This window comes from Mixophyes fleayi, chromosome 7, assembly GCF_038048845.1.
Source record: "Mixophyes fleayi isolate aMixFle1 chromosome 7, aMixFle1.hap1, whole genome shotgun sequence".
In the NCBI taxonomy this organism is placed as follows: Eukaryota; Metazoa; Chordata; class Amphibia; order Anura; family Limnodynastidae; genus Mixophyes; species Mixophyes fleayi.
Genome location: NC_134408.1, coordinates 110,469,670 through 110,489,232, shown reverse-complemented (window position 1 = coordinate 110,489,232; position 19,563 = coordinate 110,469,670). Strand labels below are relative to the sequence as shown.

Here is a 19,563-nt window from a genome sequence, read left to right as displayed (position 1 = left end):
GTAGGAGCAAAAATGTGAGGCAACAGCAGGTTCCAAAAGCTGGCCTTGTTTAATATACAAGCTGTGTTTATTGTGAATGCCTTGGAAAAACATAATTACTAAAATGTTACAATGTCTTGACAATAGGATATTATGGTATTCTGAAGTTGAATATATATTTCTAATGTCCTGTAGAGTGATCAGCTTTCTGTTCAATTTTATAGAGGTAAAAAACCCAGGGTAGATCTGGGAGGATGGACAGTAAGAGACAATTGGTCCCAAGGGGCCATTTTTATTTCAAGATTAGGGACAACACTGGTGTGTGGTTGGTGCTTTCCTGAGAAATACACTGACCAGGTCTTATGTGATTATTTATTTGGTCTTAATGGCCCATTTCAGAAGTCACTCAACAAATTTTCTTGAAATGATCCTGCAGGAAGACATAGTTGAGTTAACATCATGAGTTGCAACCTCTGCCGTCCATATAAAAGTCTGTTAATGTAATTTAAAAGTTGTTGTGGGAAGGGATTTAATAAGGAATAAAGCAAAATTTTGAATAATCTTCATCCCCTCTGTGTCTCCCTGGACAATACTGCTCTGTGATACAAACCAGTGAGTAGGCTCACGACATACGGGTGCGTTGCGCATCTGTAGTTATTACCTTAGGCTATTCTTCACATATACTCTATTTTGCTGCACATAGTTGGCGGTGTAAGCTGTAAGTTCCTGATACTGATCTGTTTTGTGAATGCCATTAGCAGCTTTCACAGAGCAATGTAGTGCTTGTGTGCCCAGAATTGAGCATTAATGCTTCCAGCTATGGATGCAAAAATGCATGGAGATACCCAGGGGAGCGCTGGCAAATTTTAGCCTGGGGTGCAAGACTCGACTCAGCAAGAACAGTTTAAAGGGAAAAAAATACAGGTGGTCCAGTGACCCAGCCCACTATGGGACCAGCTCAGGGCGCAGATGCCCTCCCAGCCCAGACTGCCCCTGGAGATACCTACGCTAATATATATGGGTAAGCAAAATGCCTATATGCCATTAGCTATGGAATCCTCAATCTCACCTGGCCCCTTATGCCTTAGGGCCCGATAGCAACCACATGGGCTGCTTTGGCTATTGTTATGCCCTTGGTCGTGAATGAAAGGGACACTTACTTATACTTTCACTTTCCCCTTTACATCCCCCAAGCCAAAAGTTGACAGCACAGCTTGGAGTGGAAACCAGGGGGGTGGAGACAGAGAGTACATAAAGGACCATTTATTTCATTAAGAGTATCATGGAAACAGAAAAGCCCACTAGGGGACAATGTGTAGAGTAATACAATAAAAAAATAATAAAAAAAAAAGGCATGAGGATTCTATTAAAAAGTGAAGTGGATAAATTGATTATTTTTAGCTGTTAGATTCTGTTTCATTGTAGATTAACAATTTACGGTTTAAGACCAAAGAGGTTCTGCAGATGTAAATTTTAAGCTCATCACCATATTAAAGATATGGTATTTTATCATGTGGCAATGGATAAATCATACTGAACAGCATTTGTCAAACTCACTAAATAAAAAAGATAAAATGTCCTCAATTTATACAGTGCATAATGTGTACATTAATTTTATACAGGTTTTATTTTTCTATAAGCCTTGCAATGACATTGTCCTTTCATACTCCATCATTAAATGTATCTCTGTCAGTTTTAACCTCCATCCCTTTACCAAACAATGAAGTCTGTGCATATTATTCAACACATTAAATCCAGCATACAGTTTTACACGACTAACTCATTTAATCACCCCTTATTAATTATGAATATGATGAATTATTGAATAAATTACAAGTCTCCTCCAACAATTAAGGAGAAGCAGAGGGTCATCCATACAGATTCTTTCAGTTCATAGAGAAGTGTATAAAGATGAGTGAATTTTTTGACATGGTAAGACAAAGCATTGTCAGTATTACTGGACATTCTGATACTTGGTTAGTTTCTTTGTTAGAAATTCTCTAGTTTAAAGTCCTTCTGAATTAGACACTCTAGAACTGAGTGAAAAGGTGAAAGAAGCACTAATGAAAGCCATGAGATTTGGCAGAAAATAGATTATTTATTACAGTACTGAGGAATTCTATTTTAAATGCTTATATTTGCTATATGAAAAATGTGAGAAAGTAATTATTGCGAGGTTAGCATCAATAAAAAAGTATATATACAGTATAACAACTATCATAAAAGGAGATCCAATGTCTGACATAGCGTCCTATCATTTGCTCCACAATATAAATGATTTTAATTTACCGTTTTGCTTTAATTTCTGACCTATGACATGGGATTTCCAAGTATTCTTACAAACCCTTTTTCTGCTGTATATCCATTGTTAGTTTTCATTCTGGAATGTAATAATACATTTTTATAACTTAATTTTTATAACTTAATAAAATATTTTTATGCTGGGTTGCAATGTAGTGGTGAAAGTAAATGGAATAATTTAAATAAGAATAGTTTCTTTAACAAATGCAGAAAAAATATGGTTAATATTTATTAAAAATGTGTAAAATGTTCTGGTTAGATGCATCTGCAGTTGGATATTACACAAAAGGACTTATGAGGTCTACATGGGACAATAAAAAAATGTGGTTTTTATTATTGAAAATAAAAGATTGTTAACAGTAAAGGAATGTAGACATCAAAAAGTAGAATTTCAGTTGAATTTTAACATCCATCACTGTCAAGAACAATCTGGCATCACATGGATGTTAGAAGTCATGTAACAGAGTCAGGACCACATAAAGGCACAAAACCACAGGCTGATTGGTTGTATACTCAAAAGTGATATCGAATAGCACTATAATTTATAGTGGGGAAAAAATATTCCTTTTAATAGAGATGTGGTTGTTATGAAAACTGAAGTAAGGACATCACTAAGTGTCGACTATAAATGATGGTAACCTTAGGCACAACAAAATAATTTACAGGAATTGAAAACGTCTTTGTTTAATGTATGTATTATAGGTTAATATAAAACAATACTTTGTGACTAATTAAAAATGAGCAGTATTGCTGCATGTGTAGTGGCCTAGTGGTTAGCACTTCTGCCTCACAGCACTGGGGTCATGAGTTCGATTCCCGACCATGGTTTTATCTGTGTGGAGTTTGTATGTTCTCTCTGTGTTTGCATGGGTTTCCTCCGGGTGCTCCGGTTTCCTCCCACACTTCAAAAACATACTGGTAGGTTAATTGGCTGCTATCAAAATTGACCCTAGTCTCTCCCTCTCTGTCTGTCTCCCTATCTGTCTGTGTGTGTGTGTGTCTATATTAGGGAATTCAGACTGTAAGCTCCAATGGGGCAGGGACTGATGTGAGTGAGTTCTCTGTACAGCGCTGCGGAATTAGTGGCGCTATATAAATAAATGATGATGATGATGTGTACAGCCAGTTCACACACACATTAAACATGTGGTCAGCCTAGTATTATATACGCGTCTCTCTACTTCATCATCATCACCATTTATTTATATAGCGCCACTAATTCTGCAGCGCTGTACAGAGAACTCACTCACATCAGTCCCTGTCCCCTTTGGAGCTTACAGTCTGAATTCCCTAATATAGACACACCACACACCCACACCCACACGTCAATTTGTTAGTAGGTAATCCCTAACATACACACACAGGTCAATTTGTTAGTAGCCAATTAACCTAACAGTATGTTTATGGAGTGTGGGAGAAAACCAGAGCACTCGGAGAAACCCCACGCAAACTCCTCACAGCGAAGGCCATGGTTGGAAACTGAACTCATGACCTCAGTGCTATAAGGCAGAAGTGCTAACCACTAAGCCACCGTGCTTGCTGCATTCCTGGGCCTTTAGGTACACACAGTTCTGTTTTATTCATTTAATGATCGCACGACGCACCCAGTTTCTAAGCTAATGTCTTGGGAAGATTACAATAATGAACCAGTGTATGCCCAATATTTACTACTGAAATACTGCTAGTTGATGCTTTGGGATTGCAAGTCTCCAGTGCAGTTTGCTTCCTCCAATTCATGCCAATGCCCTATACAAGAGCTGAAGCTTTCAGCCCCAGTGCACACAAAGACGTTCACTCAATGAAGCCAGCTGCAGATAACAAATCTGCAGTCTGAGTGTTGTGCTAATGAAGCTGCCCTATCAGGAGCAGCCGCACTGTGAACTTGCCCTCCTCTTTCATCTTGAGTTTGATGTCTCACAGCCTCCACACACCAGGGAATAATACGCCTGAACTAAGGAGATTGCCCCAAGCTAGCTGAGACCTGGTGCTCTCCCAAGTCCATGAGGGCCCAACATTTGCTTTTATACAGACTTTTCACATACTGAAATGGATACCTGAGGTGGAAATTCCATTTACCCGTTGGGTCTATATTGTTTTAGCTGTCATGTAAAAAAAAGAAAAAAAAATCTAGCCCCGCACTATGAACTAGTCTGCTGCTGAGTTGATGAGGATCCCTGTGATCTTTTTTTGGATAGGAGTGGCTCCCTGTGGCCAATTAATCAATACTTCCTACAGCAGTGTGGTTTATGGGAACTGATACTTCTTACAAATACAAAGACTGTGCTATTTTCTTTAACAGTTTGTTTACTAACAGTCTGGCTGCCACGCTTTTAAATTCATGTAAATATGACTGCGGCTCCGTGTTTAACCCTTTCGGTGCTAGACACCAACGATCCTTCTCTTTCTATGGCAAATGGCAATATTGGCTGGAAGGTGTGGTCTTTATGTGCTATGGATGGAAGTCTTTGATACGTTCTAGTATTAAACAGTAATAAACAAGAAGCATTAACATTAATAAACATCTGGTGTGTAAAGTATAACGATGTATAGGGGATGAGACAGCAAGATTCCAGGAGAGAGGAGGATGGATATTTGGAGCAAAATATGAAAGAAAAGTGTTGGAAGGGTTAATAAGTCGTTGGACAGTGAAAGAAATAGCAAATGAGGAAGTAGAGCAGTTTTCTGTGGATAACATGATAGTGAGACCCCTGTTGCAGCTGGATAAGTGACATGATAAACAAGAAGTATTAGACCATCACATAAGTGTCATGGCCTTTACATTCTATGCCGGTCAGTTGTCCCTCATAATCTATAGGGAGGTTGTATTTCGCTATTATTTAAATTATGCCACATTGGACATAGATGTGTGCGGGTCACTAGTTACATATTAGGATCATGATGCTTATGCGCTGAATAATCTATCACACTTTTCTATGAAGGAAGCTGGACTGTTTTTTTTGCATACGGGATAATGTACTACCAGACTCAATGCCTGGGTATAGCTAAAGAACCCAGTAACATTTTTGGTTTAGTGGAACCGAGCTTTCTGCTCTGATGATCTATCTCTATTAATGAAGCTTAAGTGTATAAACCCTTCCTCTAATCAAATGGTTAAATTATTTCAGGGTTTAGAGACTACATAATTGGGTAAAACAGATATTCAGGACTACTAAATGTCCCTAAGGACTAGATTGGGTAATAGTGCTCTAATTAAACTTGTAATGCTTTGGAATCTTGGACTTATAGTTGCATTTATATCTGCATTTATATCTGCATTTGTAAACATGCATAACAGAAAACAACCCATAGTTACCGCGTCTGGAACAGATCATTGGAAGGAAGCATTGGGATTGTATGCTACATACAGATAAAGAATTCGCTGTACTATTTTAGACTTTGTTCATAAACTGTCAAGAAGCTACTTTAAAACGTTAACCCTTGTGCTGCTTCAGATGTGGGGTGTATGAATCATACCGCACTACAATGAGCTGCATTAACCATGTATGTTCCAGCACGCTGGATGAAAATACCCACCCTCAATATATTTAACGCAGCGAAGTTGATGGGACGTTGAAATATTAAAAGCAGATAACTAATGTTTAAAAAAATAATAATACAGGGAAACAAGACTGCTTGATATGTTACTGCATCAAGGATTACTGCATCGCTGAAAGCGGAACACATGGTATATTGTGAGTGCAACATGGTCCAGTCCCCATAAGGTGAACAATACACTGACACTGCAGTTTGTGTGAGCGAAAGCCCAGAGAGAGGAGACTGAATACTACAACAATGAGGCTATTTTGTTAAATAATTTGCAATATGTCCTTTCAGTATCCAGACGCAGTCTAGTATCCTATAGCCTGGAAGTCAGATGGACCTTGATAAGGAAGATGTTTTTATGGGGGACGATTTTGTGACTTTACTTGTCAATGCATTTCACACCAATTCTTTTACTGTATCTGCAAATCGTGAACAAAGAGAAAGTTAAAATTAAAAGTTAGAAACGCCACTTCAAGTTAACCATATTTAAATCCTGTATTTTGTGCTCATAGATAGATGCAAACTTATAAGTATGCAGTTTGGAATGAATATACTTAATGACTATACAAAACATGAGTAAAAAGTATCGGTGTTATAGTAATGTTGCCAATTTGCGTTTAAAGTATATTCTTACCTATTAAGGGTTAATCCTGCGAGGATTAGCTGGACAAGTTTTGCAGCAAAGGTTAGGAGTCTGTGGTTAGCCCATCCTTCATGCCGGAGGACCCATTTTTTTTAGCGAGAGAAAGTACACAGTCCCCCCAGTCACCCTGCCATTGAACACAACACAAACCTCTAGAAGATGCAATAGCAGTCACCAGAAATCCCAAATAAATTTCAGCTGGGGTTACTGACATAACATGACGCCCACAAACCAGTAATGCAATGAAATAAATCCACACGTGTGCAGTGGGTTCATGATGTCCTCATGTTGCTTGATCAGAAGCCTAGATACGGTATATCCCTGCTGGATGGGTCCCCCTCAGTCACTTACAGCTGAGGAGGTGTCTTGCGTATGTGCGTTAAGATTTCAATAACACGAACAGCAACATCATGGAACTCGGCTGATGCCCAGACTGAAACACCTTCAGCTCCATGGCAACATTTTACTCCAGTAGCCGCCTACAGACAGAACGGTAGACCAGGGGGACAGATATGAAGGCAGATGCATAACTTTTTTTAAAATTCGATCTATATAGCCCGCTGTCCATTCTGCAGCATTACAATAGTATAAGAGCCAGCGTCTTACACAGATCGGCGCCCAGGAACCATCAGTACGTGGACAGATCAGTACCCGGCTGCCTTCAGCATACTGGGGAGATCAGTACAAATGTCTCTTAAATACTTCGCCAGATCAACACTTGGATGCTGTGGGGACCCTGGACTGAAGTGGACTGAGCAGCCATGGCATGTATTGCGGTACGTTCAGGACTCCGCTGTAATACGGGAACAGTGCTTGGCTGTGTTCAGCACCATGGACAGAGACGCACAAAGCACCCATCGGTTACACGGCTCTGCGCTCAGTACCCCACACACGCTGTGACACACAGCATCATAGCAACGTCCTGCACTCCTTAGTCTCTACAGTGACACACATCAACAGAGCACTCAGAGTAACACACAGCAGCAGTGTAGCGCTCACAGCATCACAGCACACTGAAATGCGTTTTATTAGGGGAGATTGGAACGTACAACACATTCCCGAGGGGAAACATTCGGACAGGCTTTTCACCAGCCCCTTTAACCCATTCAAGCAAGTCTGCAATGAATGCCTACTGCGGATTCTTAAAGCAAACGACATTTTTTTGTTTTCTACAAACGACAGACTGTACTTTAAATACATTATATTGTACATGTGTGCCTTGACTTGTAGCAGGAAACTGCATTTTTTTTAAACAGATCTTAACTTGGTATATATCATACTTAAAAACCTATTCGGTATTAAACATAATAGTTATAGAACGAATCACTCTCGTTGCTTTGAGTAGAATGGCTACTGATAATGGTCTACATATATGCTTATGCTTCTTGGACCATTTTCCATTTATATGCAGATGAATTGTACTTATTGAAAGAAATGTAAATGATATGCTGCTTTGCAATGAGTGTATTTCATTTCACAGAAAAATAACTTTACATCAAATACTGCCAGTGCCACATGGTCTAAGAGCATAAAAGATTACTGGAATACCCGAACCCCATTCTAGAAACAAATGACAGCCCTTGATTGTAAGCAACCTGCTGTTTATATCAAAATATTAGTCATTAGTATTATTTTGTAACACAATCAACGGTATTGCAGAAATAATCCGAGTGTAGAAATTACTGCTGAAAAGTATGTACATTGTGATTGCCAAGCATAATATAGTTGATTGATTAGGAAAGGTGAATATTAATACACAAGACATTCCTCATTGCCATAAAGCTTTATTAAACGTGTATAACGGCCAATCACTTTGGCTTGTTTCATTAATCCAAACTCTTCTCAGTTATTGCAATCATAAAGTGTTCTTCTTAGGACCAAAATCGGACGGTTCCATCAGACCCTCCTGAGATAATATAATCTCCTTTGTGATCAAAGATCACACATTGAGCATCGTCTTCGTGGCCTTCCAGGCTCGTCAGTTGTCCAGATGTTAACGCCAGTATCTTGACCGTTCCGTCATTGCTGGCCAGGGACACTAATTGACCTGCAGAAGAGAAGAGATCAGAGGGGTGATATTCACAGTGAGGGTGATGCAGAGAATAATGATTGCACTGCAAGTGATGTGCGCTGAATTAATGTTTTTATTGGAAATAACTTCAATCCAAGCGTGATAAATCAATATAAATGAGACGGGCTGTCCATGCCAGCAAGTAAACTCATAAATCGCCACTGTGGACACCCTGCGCCTATTTATTAGCATAAACCCTTCAGCTACTGGATGGCAAACAGGATTTGATTCGGTTTTACATTCACGTATGTGTTATGAACGGGACACAGTCTTAGGTCTGACTCGTTTCATTTATTTATATGTCCATGTAGAAAAGACGTGTGACATGTTTATTAATCAGTTAACCTCAATTCATTATCACTGTCAAGATGATACAACTAGATGGTAACAAGACTTACTCTAGGTCACCTGTTCTTCAATGACAATAACCTAGCTTGCGATGTTACAGAATGTTTGGGTTTTAGGGGTTTCCAGATTCGGATTTGTCCATGATTTGCAAGAGTATGGCTAAAATATACTAAGTTACATTTAAAATGTATGGTTGTCTTTATCCCCAGTGTCCCATGCATGCCACTCCCATCCTAATCAAATTATTTAGCATGAAATTTTCAGGAGGTTATTTACCAAGTCCACCCTAAAATACCTCGGTCCTCTCACTGGTGTGTCAGATTGTACCCCCAGAGCCTGATGTTGAGAAAGGAGCAAAGCAAAACAAAAAACAACAAAACAACGCTGTAAGTTTTAACGCATCTATAGTCATTCACTGTTTGTAACACATTGCTGTACAGAATGTCACTTACTGTTGACCCTTGCAAAAATAAACTCTTTACAAAAAAAAACAAACAACTAGTACATTTGCCCCTGGACATACCATGATACAATACAGCTCTAGTTTTACACTGAAATTTTAATTTGATCTATGGCACACCCTATCACTTCCATAAAGCTGTCCCCACATTTTGCATTTACCTTCCCCTACAAGGCAACATGTTTTTGCCAAGGTGTATAGTTGCTCCTTTTTTTGCTTTTGCTCAAGGTATATGCCTCTTTCAGGAACAGCCTCAGCAAGCAAAATGTGCTCCTTGCCTCCATGTGCAAAGTGATGGAACATCTTACTCCTTAGGTATCACCTCTTGCAAATAAAATTAATCTTCAATTTTTCTTCTAAAACACTACTTGTTTCACCTTAATTATGGCTTAAATAGATAATTAATGCAAGGGGACATCAGGGTTGTTTTATTACTATTATTATTTGTGTCACTTTGGTGTGTAAATCTCTTATTACATTGCTGGGAGTGCACCTATACATGCACTTCTTCACTGAAGGCTGGCAAAAGGGACAGGCCAGGCAAGGGGGCATCTGCTGGTGGCCATGAAGCAAGCAGAGGATGCACCGGCTGTTCTGATGGTGGGAAAAACACTATCTGGACAGCTGGAGAGTATCCCTTCCTTGCCATACTGCTATCAGCTGTGGCCATGAGCTGTGCTTCCGCACAGCTGCCAGCAAGTGGATTGGTGGGTGACCGTGGCCAAACAATCAGAGTGTTGGGAGGTCCCCCCAAACTGATTGGTGGATGCAGGAAATGGTCTACTGGGTATGAATCCCAGCACAGCCAAAATTGTTCGGCAGTATGCCATGATTGTGTCATCAACAGTGATTGGAGGCTGGGTGGCTGCTTTATTAAGCTACCAGAGATCTGGGGTCTAATTAGTAAAGACACTATAGGATTCTTTAGGGTAAAGCCACCAGAAATCTGGTGTCTGTATAATAAAGCCACAATAGCTCTGCGATCCACCAGATATTTGGGGGGCCTGGATTGTAAAACCACCATCAATGTGAAGGTTTGCATGTCAAAGTTGATTCCAGAATATAGTTGGCATTAAACAGTGGCTACTAATATGCATGGTGTTTTGACTAGTAGTCATGAGAATGCTATCTGTATTGTATCACTCTGCACAATACAGAGGATGTCCTCTGTATAGAATATCAGTCACTAGGAAGCTCTCTGTATTGTCTGCATTGAATACTATTCAAGTGGGGCTGGTAGGGCTTGTATTTCATTATAGCTCTTAGACATAACATTTTTTTATATATATTTTATTGGCTGTATAAAACCACACTTACATTAGGCAAATCATGCCTGCACATTTGTTGTCATGCCTACTTTTCCATGAGGATGCGCTGGTAGAAGAGCATGGGCTTATGTTTGCTCCCAGGCTAAAAGTCAGACTCTGAGTGGTGGAGATTGATTCTAGTCTTTATACTTTTAATGAGACCAATTCTGTGAAGAAGTACATTTTGCCGGAGCCGGTTCAGTAATGTAAGACACGTCACACTGCACTGTGTAGAATTAATAAATAAAAATGAGCAGCATGTACCCTCTCCCAATTCTCAACAAACCCCACTATGACAGGCATGGGGTCCCTGTAGTGAAAAACAGTTCAGCACAGATTTTTGCCTCTATAGGGAAGGGATGAAAAAAACAGTACGTCCTCTTCTAGAGGCTACCAGCCCTGTGTAAGTGGCCAGTGGCTGGTGTTCACTATAGGGGGATGCCACACTTGTGGTCTACTTGTCATAGTGGACACTAGCTACGCTTTATAGCGCTTGAGCAGATTGATTATTCGGAGGGGGCACGCTACCCCTTTATACTTATTTATTTTTGTTTACACAGTGGACTCTTAATCTTGTTAAAAGTATAGAGAAAGACACAATCTCTGCAAACTCCAAACTGGTGCAGAATTCAAGTCCTTTTGCAGAGTGGGAATGGCTATGTACTGCAAGTAACCCCCTTTAAATGCACCCTTCACCAATCCTTTATCTCATTAGAGTGATCTTATTCTGCACAAGGCAAATGAGTCACACTGGTGCACCTAATAAATACCTTCACTATGCTCAACTCCACCCCACTACTTGTGCAAACTGGAGCTCTTCCACAAATACATTCATCTTGCTCCGCAAACCTAAGTGATCCCATGGAAATCTAGGTGTAGTTGGGCAAATCAAGGTGCATGGCTAGACCAAAACTGCATTTATGCTGCAGTGTTGCTGTTTTGTGCTTCGCAAATGACCCCAGTGATCATGTCCAACAAGCAACAATTACTTTTATATTTCTGGTTTTATAAACTTCCTTGTGGGTTTCTAGATAAAATATACCATACTTACATATTTACTTAGTACAAATCAAAGACATATTATTATTATTGATAATATAATAACAATAATAATATATTAATAAGAATAATAAAATATATCAGAAATGTTATTGCTTTTATACTTTCTTTTTAGACTCCCACCCGCAGTCCAGTTACAGTAAGACCAGGGCAAGGTATTGCGCTATGAAATTTAAAGACCTGTTTATATGAAAAGCCATGAAACTGTACTGGGGATAAGAAAGTGGTAATGTTTTGATAAAGTGTTTAACTACATATTCTTATCCAACCAGCATGAAGGCCTGGAAGTGAAGAGCATTACTGACCCATGGAACTGCAGATATCAGTAGGTTCAGAAGTGTAGATTTTGGTTTAGGCCATAAGTGGAAATGTAGAACAAGGTCCCCACCACCCACCAGGGCCAGCTATTTGCTTTAATAGTACACTTTGCTTTAGCAATTGCTGAATACCAGCCACTGATTCAGACCATTAGCTGCTGGATGATTCAGATGAGTCTGTGATTAAGCCCTAACCCACTAGATTAGAGTGATTCACAAACTGTACACATGAGACACACAAGTCACGCACAAGGAGAAGAAAGAATTTCACAGCTGTTGTCTGTTGCTGCTTTTAGCTAAAGAAAACACAATCATATATGGTTGCATTCTGGAAAGGGAATCTCTTAATGCCCTATACACAGGTGCAATGCTGGGCAGCACAGCCTTCTAGACAAGCGAATATTACATGTAAAATAAAGCAATCTCATAAGATGTACAATGAAAGATTTACTGACTGACCATATTCATTCAGCATTCACTTGCCTCTTATTAATAAGCCTTCACCTATTTATTCATTGTTACCTGCTACATAATGAGTGGTAATTTTTGGCATTTTCATAAGGTTTCCTATGAAAAAAATATACATCTAAACACAATTCCGCTGTGATCCTGTTTGGTAATGCACACCAATTGGGCTGCCTCATATGTTTTCCCTTTGCAGCTTTATCAGAACTGTGCTTTTCAATCTCAGTTATCAGTCAATTGTCCTTTAGGTCCATCAGACCATGGAGATGTCAGGATTGTTTTGTTTGATTTAGTTGGGAAAAACACGCAGCGCTGGATTGGAAGGAAGCAAGAAGATACATGGCCTAACCCTTAAATGGCTTTAAAACACATTCACTTTAAGTCTCACTCTGAAGAGTTAAAAGCAGATTTATATTTAAAATACAGTATACATGGCTTCTACTCTGCCCTGGAGAATGCATTTTTTTCCACAATTCTGGTTTCAATGCCTATCCTTGTGCTGTTGTAAACACATTGTAGCTGGAATATATCAGTAAAATTACTTATTATGCGATTATCCTGAAAAATATACAGCTTCCTGAAAATTGTTACTGTTCACTTTACTATATGGAATAAAGAAGATTTCCTGCTACAAATCACTATGGTTTGACTATGAGTCATCCCAAACTGTTTACTCATATACTGATGGAGGCCAGAGATCTGGTCTTCAGGAACACATCTGCTAAGTTTAGGTTGCCTCACGTTGAGCTTAATAGGTCTCTGGGTGACCCATAAATCTTCGTGTGTTGTGATGAGTTGCAAGTGAAACCAGTACTCAGATTGCTCATTATTACAGTACTGGTGTTTAAAGCAGGGCATATGCCAGTTTGCTGGGCAGATGTTTATTTTACACATAAAAAAATAAACAAATAATAATAAATAAAAAAATAATATGCTGATGTTACCAATTATCCATTCATTGAATGCAGACATATCTAGTCCACCATGCTCTTCATGCTACAGTATTGTCATAAGGATTAAGAGGTTGGTTTACTCGAGCTTGGTGGATCTGTATTTGTTTTGACTTTAATTTGGTGGATCAGTCTTCTCTTCCAATGCCAAATTCGGTTATAGGAAAGTGTTTTGTTTTTTTGTTTTGTTTTTTCAAATTACCTCTCTTTTTTCCGATTTCTCATAACCAATTTTGATGATGGCTGTTGCCGAAGTCAAATAATTGGATGAAGTCATTCTAAATTAATAACTATCGATTGTTATAGTTTCCTGTGCGATTGCGATTTGTACGTAACGGCGTACAGAGATTAAATATGCAATCACATAGGAAAATACAGTAAATACATCTACATTCGCGCCTACATTTTTAAATAGTTCACTTATATTAAAGTTTCAAACTCTCATTCTTTTGTTGATAATATAAAGAAATTAGAGATTTAATACATAAAGGTAAACCTACATTAAAAATATTTAGAGTTCGGGTCATAAGAAATGTATTGTGTTTGGTCTTATATTAATCCACAATTGACCAGCAGGAATCCGGTATCATTGGATAAGCGATTGCACATTGCGATCGCTAGTTATAATTAGTATAAAATTAATACTCAAAAATGCTCTGTTAATGGGTTAGTTTAAACCAGATTTTCGGTGGTTTCCTAAGGCAAGACACATAAACGTAAAAAAAGTTGTTGGAGTGAGTTGCCCCCACCTTTGGAGAAGAATCATTTGAACTGACCTATGACCTGCATTGTACTGGACTATCTTAAATTCTGAACTAATGAAGAACCTATGTCTACCTTGCCTGTACTACTACCATGTACGGTGTTGTGGGGCTTTGTGGCACCCTATAAATAAATGATAATTAAAATGAATGTGTCTTTTTAATTGTTTCTCTTGTGCATTTTATCATGGGCTATCATGGGTAAAGACTTTGTGTGCAACATTTAACTATCCTATTCCCTATATAAAAAAAAAATATGAAAGCAATTTACTATAGTCCCACTTTGTACTAGATGGGTTGGATCAAGGTTCCCAGTACAATTATTGTTCATTTCTTACTCTGGCAAAAAAACACTTGATAAACACATATAAAATATGACAAAAAATAGGTCATCTGTACTTTTAATGCATTTTGTATACATTTAATTGGAAAATAAACATGTGCAGAATTAAGCAGTATCATAAAAAAAAAATATCTATCTCACGTTAGGAAATAGTGATTTCTGCTTCCTCACAGGAAAGTGTAACCTGAACTCTAAATCTGAGCCAGTCAGTCATGGAACCTCACATGATGGCAGAAAAAGGAGGAGGGAGGGGGAAGGAGTGCAAATGTAATGCCCCCAGCATTGCCAGCGATGGCAGACAAGATAATCGGGAGGGCATAGCAGAGGTGAGGCAGCAGCCTTGCAAGTGCAGTCATGGCGATGAGAATAGCGGCATCTCCATGAGGAGAGGCATGGTCAGCTTTTGCATCAAATGTGGCTAGCTGAACAAGTCAGGTGGGGAAAGGCTCTGGTTTGCCCATGAAAGATAGATAGGTGGTCGTGGGTCCCCGGCAAAAAGGGGGGTGTGTGGTAGATGCGGAAGGGAACCAGTTTATGACTCCACTAGGGGGGTGACAAGAGTCCCAATATTATTTTTTGAGTTTGTGGTTCCCCCAGCATGTTTGAGCCAGAGTGAAGTTTCTGCCATGGGCCAGTGATATTATACAACGGGGAAAGGCCCCATCAAGTAAAGCCCATTATGTGAGACCATCATGGAGAATCCCCACCTTCAGAGGTATCCCAACACCAAACAACTAACACCACAGGGAAGCAGCATGAGGAGGAAGGAGAAAACCTTTTACTGTGCACTCCCATGGAGATAGCCCCCTGAGACCTGCTCCCATAGTGAGGAAGGGTCGCTACATGGTGCAATATGGCTATTTGGGAAAGTCGCTGAAGACAGAGAGGCTGTGTGAGACAGAGGGAGAGGCTCCATTTGGAGAGCCCCCCGAGAAGGGCTCCTATAGTGAGGTGAAGCCGCTATATAGAGGCAGAAAGGCTAAACTAAGGTCTTGAAAGAGACAAGCTCCTAACAAATTGTGAGGATGCATCAGAAGTTGAGAAACCTGTGTGTGTCTGTGGAACTACTGATCCTGGCAGTAGTATGTAACTTGCAGGAGGAGGTGCTTCTATAAATGTACACCATAGCAACCGTTAATGCTTACTGTACTGGAGAAAGAGGAGCTGGCCCAGTGCTCTCACTTGCTGGTATCCACCAGCTAGCTGGGGTAAACTGCATATGGTCATCAGACCAGGCCACCAGCAGGACCATCACACATGCTGAGAAGAGGGGTATTTACAGATCTTCTATGCTAACTACATCATATGTCACGTGCCTAGTTTCCATGATAATCACATGATACTGAGTAAACTGTAATAATAGCTGTTCGAATTCAAATACTAAGGAAAAACAAAACAGTGTGTCTTCTTTCAAGAAACATCGCGCTTTAAGTCAAAGTAAAACACCTCATATTTACAGGGGACTGCTGCTTAAAAAGCACATAGGTGTGAAAGCTAGTTTCTGTGTGCAAAACCATGGCATAATGCTTTTCATGAAAATGTTCTTATTTCCCTCACATTAGAGATACTAGTACAGTGATATATACTTTTTTATTTGTAAACTGAAAGGGAAATATTTTAAACAGAAGGGCTACCACAATATGTTATTTGCAATAAAGGTACGTCAAGTAAAATAGAAAAGACTAATTTTCAAATTGCAAAAAGCCCAAATTTCTGCTTTAGGACAAACCTTTCATTAATTTAAACTTTGTCGAAGTAATAATTAACAAAAACCCTATATTACCAATTAGTTCAATAGAATGAACCAATGAACTTGAATTTTGTGTTTGTGCTTTTAAGAGAACGGAAAAACACATATTACATAACAAGAGACATGTTTTTAGTAATTTTCCATTATTTCACAATATCTGGATAAGGCCAAAGAAATATTGGCTCCACATAAGGTCAAGATGACCCTTCCAAAAGGCCCTCCAAGAACATGTCACTTTAATGGTAGAGACTTAGAGTGCCAGCAGTGATGTAAGCTGGGAAGGTGTGTTTTAAAATAAGGAGTAACATTATAAAATAATGACTTAATGAAATATAGATTGTCAATTGGCATTTGAGACCCTGGACGTATGTCTGTTTCGTCCAGTATGGCTGTATCTATGCATAATATCTTTTTAATAAACTATAGAAATATTATATTTTGGAAACCTGCTCATCTCATTTATTATTTAAAGAGAAGAAAAGAGAAAATCTTATACAACTTTTAGGGGTAAATGTATCAAGCTGCGAGTTTGCAAAAAAGTGGAGATGTTGACTATAGCAACCAATCAGATTCTAGTTATTTATTTAGTACATTCTACAAAATGAAAGCTAGAATCTGATTGGTTGCTATAGGTAACATCTCCACTTTTTCAAGCCTGCAGCTTGATAGATTAACCCCTTAAACTTTTTCCCCCCTCTCAAACACTGCTCAATTTGCCCTCAACTATGTCTTAAATCAATCATGAGTGAGGTGATATTGGAACTTTATACATTTTTGTGTGTTTCAAGGCTTTTATTGCATTCATCACAGTGCACATAGAAATGTATTTTCCTGCAGAAGTGCAACTGAATGATTCCAAATAAGTCACATTAAAAGTATAGGGAAACTAACTCCGTGGTGCCTTCTCAGGCTGAAACAATCAAGTCCCTGTTGCAGCACACTTGCCAACTTTACCCCTTTCCTCTTCGGGAATTCCTGGAGGAGAAGTTAAGTGGTAAGTGAGGGGAGCGGGGGGCGCTGGCATTCACGTCACTTTACCCCTCTATGTGTTGCGATGCTGCAATCGCGTCATCCTGCCACAGGGGCAGGGCCAAAATGACCTGTACCACTCTCTTCACTTGGCAAGGACATGATGAGGCAGGATGACCTGCTATCCAGGAATTTAAGGAAAACTCCCTGGAATTCTGAGTCTCCCAGACATTCCTGGAAAGTGGGCAAGTATGATTTGTAGGAAGAAGAGGGCTGTGCACTCTCCAGCAAAAACGGTAACACACCTATAGATAAATGGTCTCCATCCCATCCCATTAAAATAATCTCATCCTGCAAAAAGAAATTACATTTTTGCATGTTGGTGCAACAGGAGGCATTCTCACTTCCTGCACTAGCTGAAGGTAATCATTACAAATGTGTAGTTAAATTTTAAAAACAATGTTTACATAGAGAGTATCAGAAATTCTGGAATGTTACTGATGTCAGAAAATATATAAAACATGACATTTTTAACAACCTCGCTGAACTTAATAGTAATACCAGTTTCTCAGGTAAGGTGGTACAACTTATTATTTATAAACAATTATTATTTATTATAAGCTTTCCTGCCGAGTAGAGCTTACATTGTAGTATTTGAGGCCTGGGACACAGTGGGAAAAAATGACTAGTCCAAGCTCAAAATAATGAATATTGTTTATTGATTGATTTTTAAGACGCATTAAACACGCAGGATTTATCAAACACATTTTCCGTGTCTAACTGAGCGTATATTACAGTATTTGGTGCCTGGGACACAGGGAGAAAGTGTGTCAGAGACCTGATATTGGGATTCAAAAAGAGGTATACAGAACATTTCTCAGTATTAGTAAGTGTCCTAAACAGATAAGCTACTCCTTCTCCCTGTAATATACTCCTTCTACTAATGATTGGTCCAAATTTGCTTGAATTACAGTATTCAAACCAGTTCAAATTTGACTTTTGCGCCAGTTAAATTTGGGTTTGACTTCCACAAATGGAAGCTCAATAGTGAAGATTCCATAGTTCGAGTTGGAAGATCAAGCTCTCCATTCACATTGAAAACTGTAAAATATACTCGAACAAGCTCAAACACTTTTGAACTGGCTTAAAAATGGTCAAACCTCTTTACCTTGCTCGAGTTTAGTTAACATTTTTTAGTAAATGTAAATAGGTTCCTTTAAGAGATCAAGTTATATAAAGACACTGGTTTAACCTGCAGATAGCTCTCTATAAGCAGATGGATTGTTATGACAGAAAAACACAAATATAAACATTTATTCATTAGATTGAGCCCAAGTGGATTGCACTGATGGAGACACATCATTTAAATTCCTTGCAAGCTATTGAGAATAGTAAAGAGCCGATCCATAAAAGCAAAATACTCACTCATGCAATAATAAATGGTTTATTAGCAAATAATAGAATTGTCTTCTAGTATAATAGGTATCTTTTGAAAGGTATCATGAAAGCTGGACTCTGAAAGAAGTAACGAGGGGCAAATCTTGAAATAAAAAATAACAATCCAGTAACTTTAGTTCCTATATGCACAAAACACACGCAAGCTTCAGCTCCTTAGAAATTGGAGGCATATATTGTTGTTCCAAAGCTTCAGATCCACTTCCATATCCCGTAATATGTTCTCTTTTATTTGTGCTCTGCATCTATGCATCGCTGTAATGTGAAATCTTCCTCCCAACACTTTTCTGAGATTTTCATTTTGCATTTAAATTACTTCTACAAACTTCTGCACTCACTGCAATATTACAAAGTGCTCAATTCCCCCATGAACCTTCCAATTACCCTTTTGTCATAACATACACAGCTATATTCTGTTAAGATGGAACTATTAAAATGATAAAACGGTGTATTAATAAGCCAGGTGTTGTCACTGAATCAGACAATAGGCCTTGCATTTTTAAGCTTAGCGTTAAGTGTTCCGAGATTGGTACCCAACATGAAATAATGTTGCACAGGTCCTTGTTTTACAACATGTTTAACAATGTGAGAAGATATAGACCCAATTCCCTGGAGCAGTGCAGAGACAATGTGTTTCATCCATTATTCAAATAGCACAAAGCAACATGTGAACCTGCTGGATTCTCCAATGTGAGATGTATTGACTGGCAGAGAATTGTGATACCTGCTCACTGCTCATTCAGACTCTCATTACTGCAGTTACTCTTCGTTCATTTACCAGCATGGACCATGCAGAACAGGTATCAGCTCATTCCAACATGTCAAAAACATTAAGATGTACG

The 19,563-nt window shown here is 38.9% G+C and overlaps 2 protein-coding genes across 2 annotated transcripts in view; both read right to left on the bottom strand.

Annotated features, from left to right (window-relative positions):
* Window positions 1-7,523, bottom strand: part of VWC2L (von Willebrand factor C domain containing 2 like) — a 116,596-nt gene extending 109,073 nt beyond the window's left edge. Inside the window, exon 1 of the mRNA XM_075180329.1 lies at window positions 6,458-7,523. The gene's annotated coding sequence lies outside the window, so the exon portion shown is untranslated. The remainder of the gene's footprint in view (window positions 1-6,457) is intronic.
* A 711-nt stretch (window positions 7,524-8,234) lies between these two features.
* The window catches only part of SPAG16 (sperm associated antigen 16), a 696,430-nt gene continuing 685,101 nt past the window's right edge, over window positions 8,235-19,563 (bottom strand). Inside the window, exon 16 of the mRNA XM_075180327.1 lies at window positions 8,235-8,513. Within this exon, the coding sequence (XP_075036428.1) occupies window positions 8,338-8,513 (176 nt within the window). The 3' untranslated portion in view covers window positions 8,235-8,337. The remainder of the gene's footprint in view (window positions 8,514-19,563) is intronic.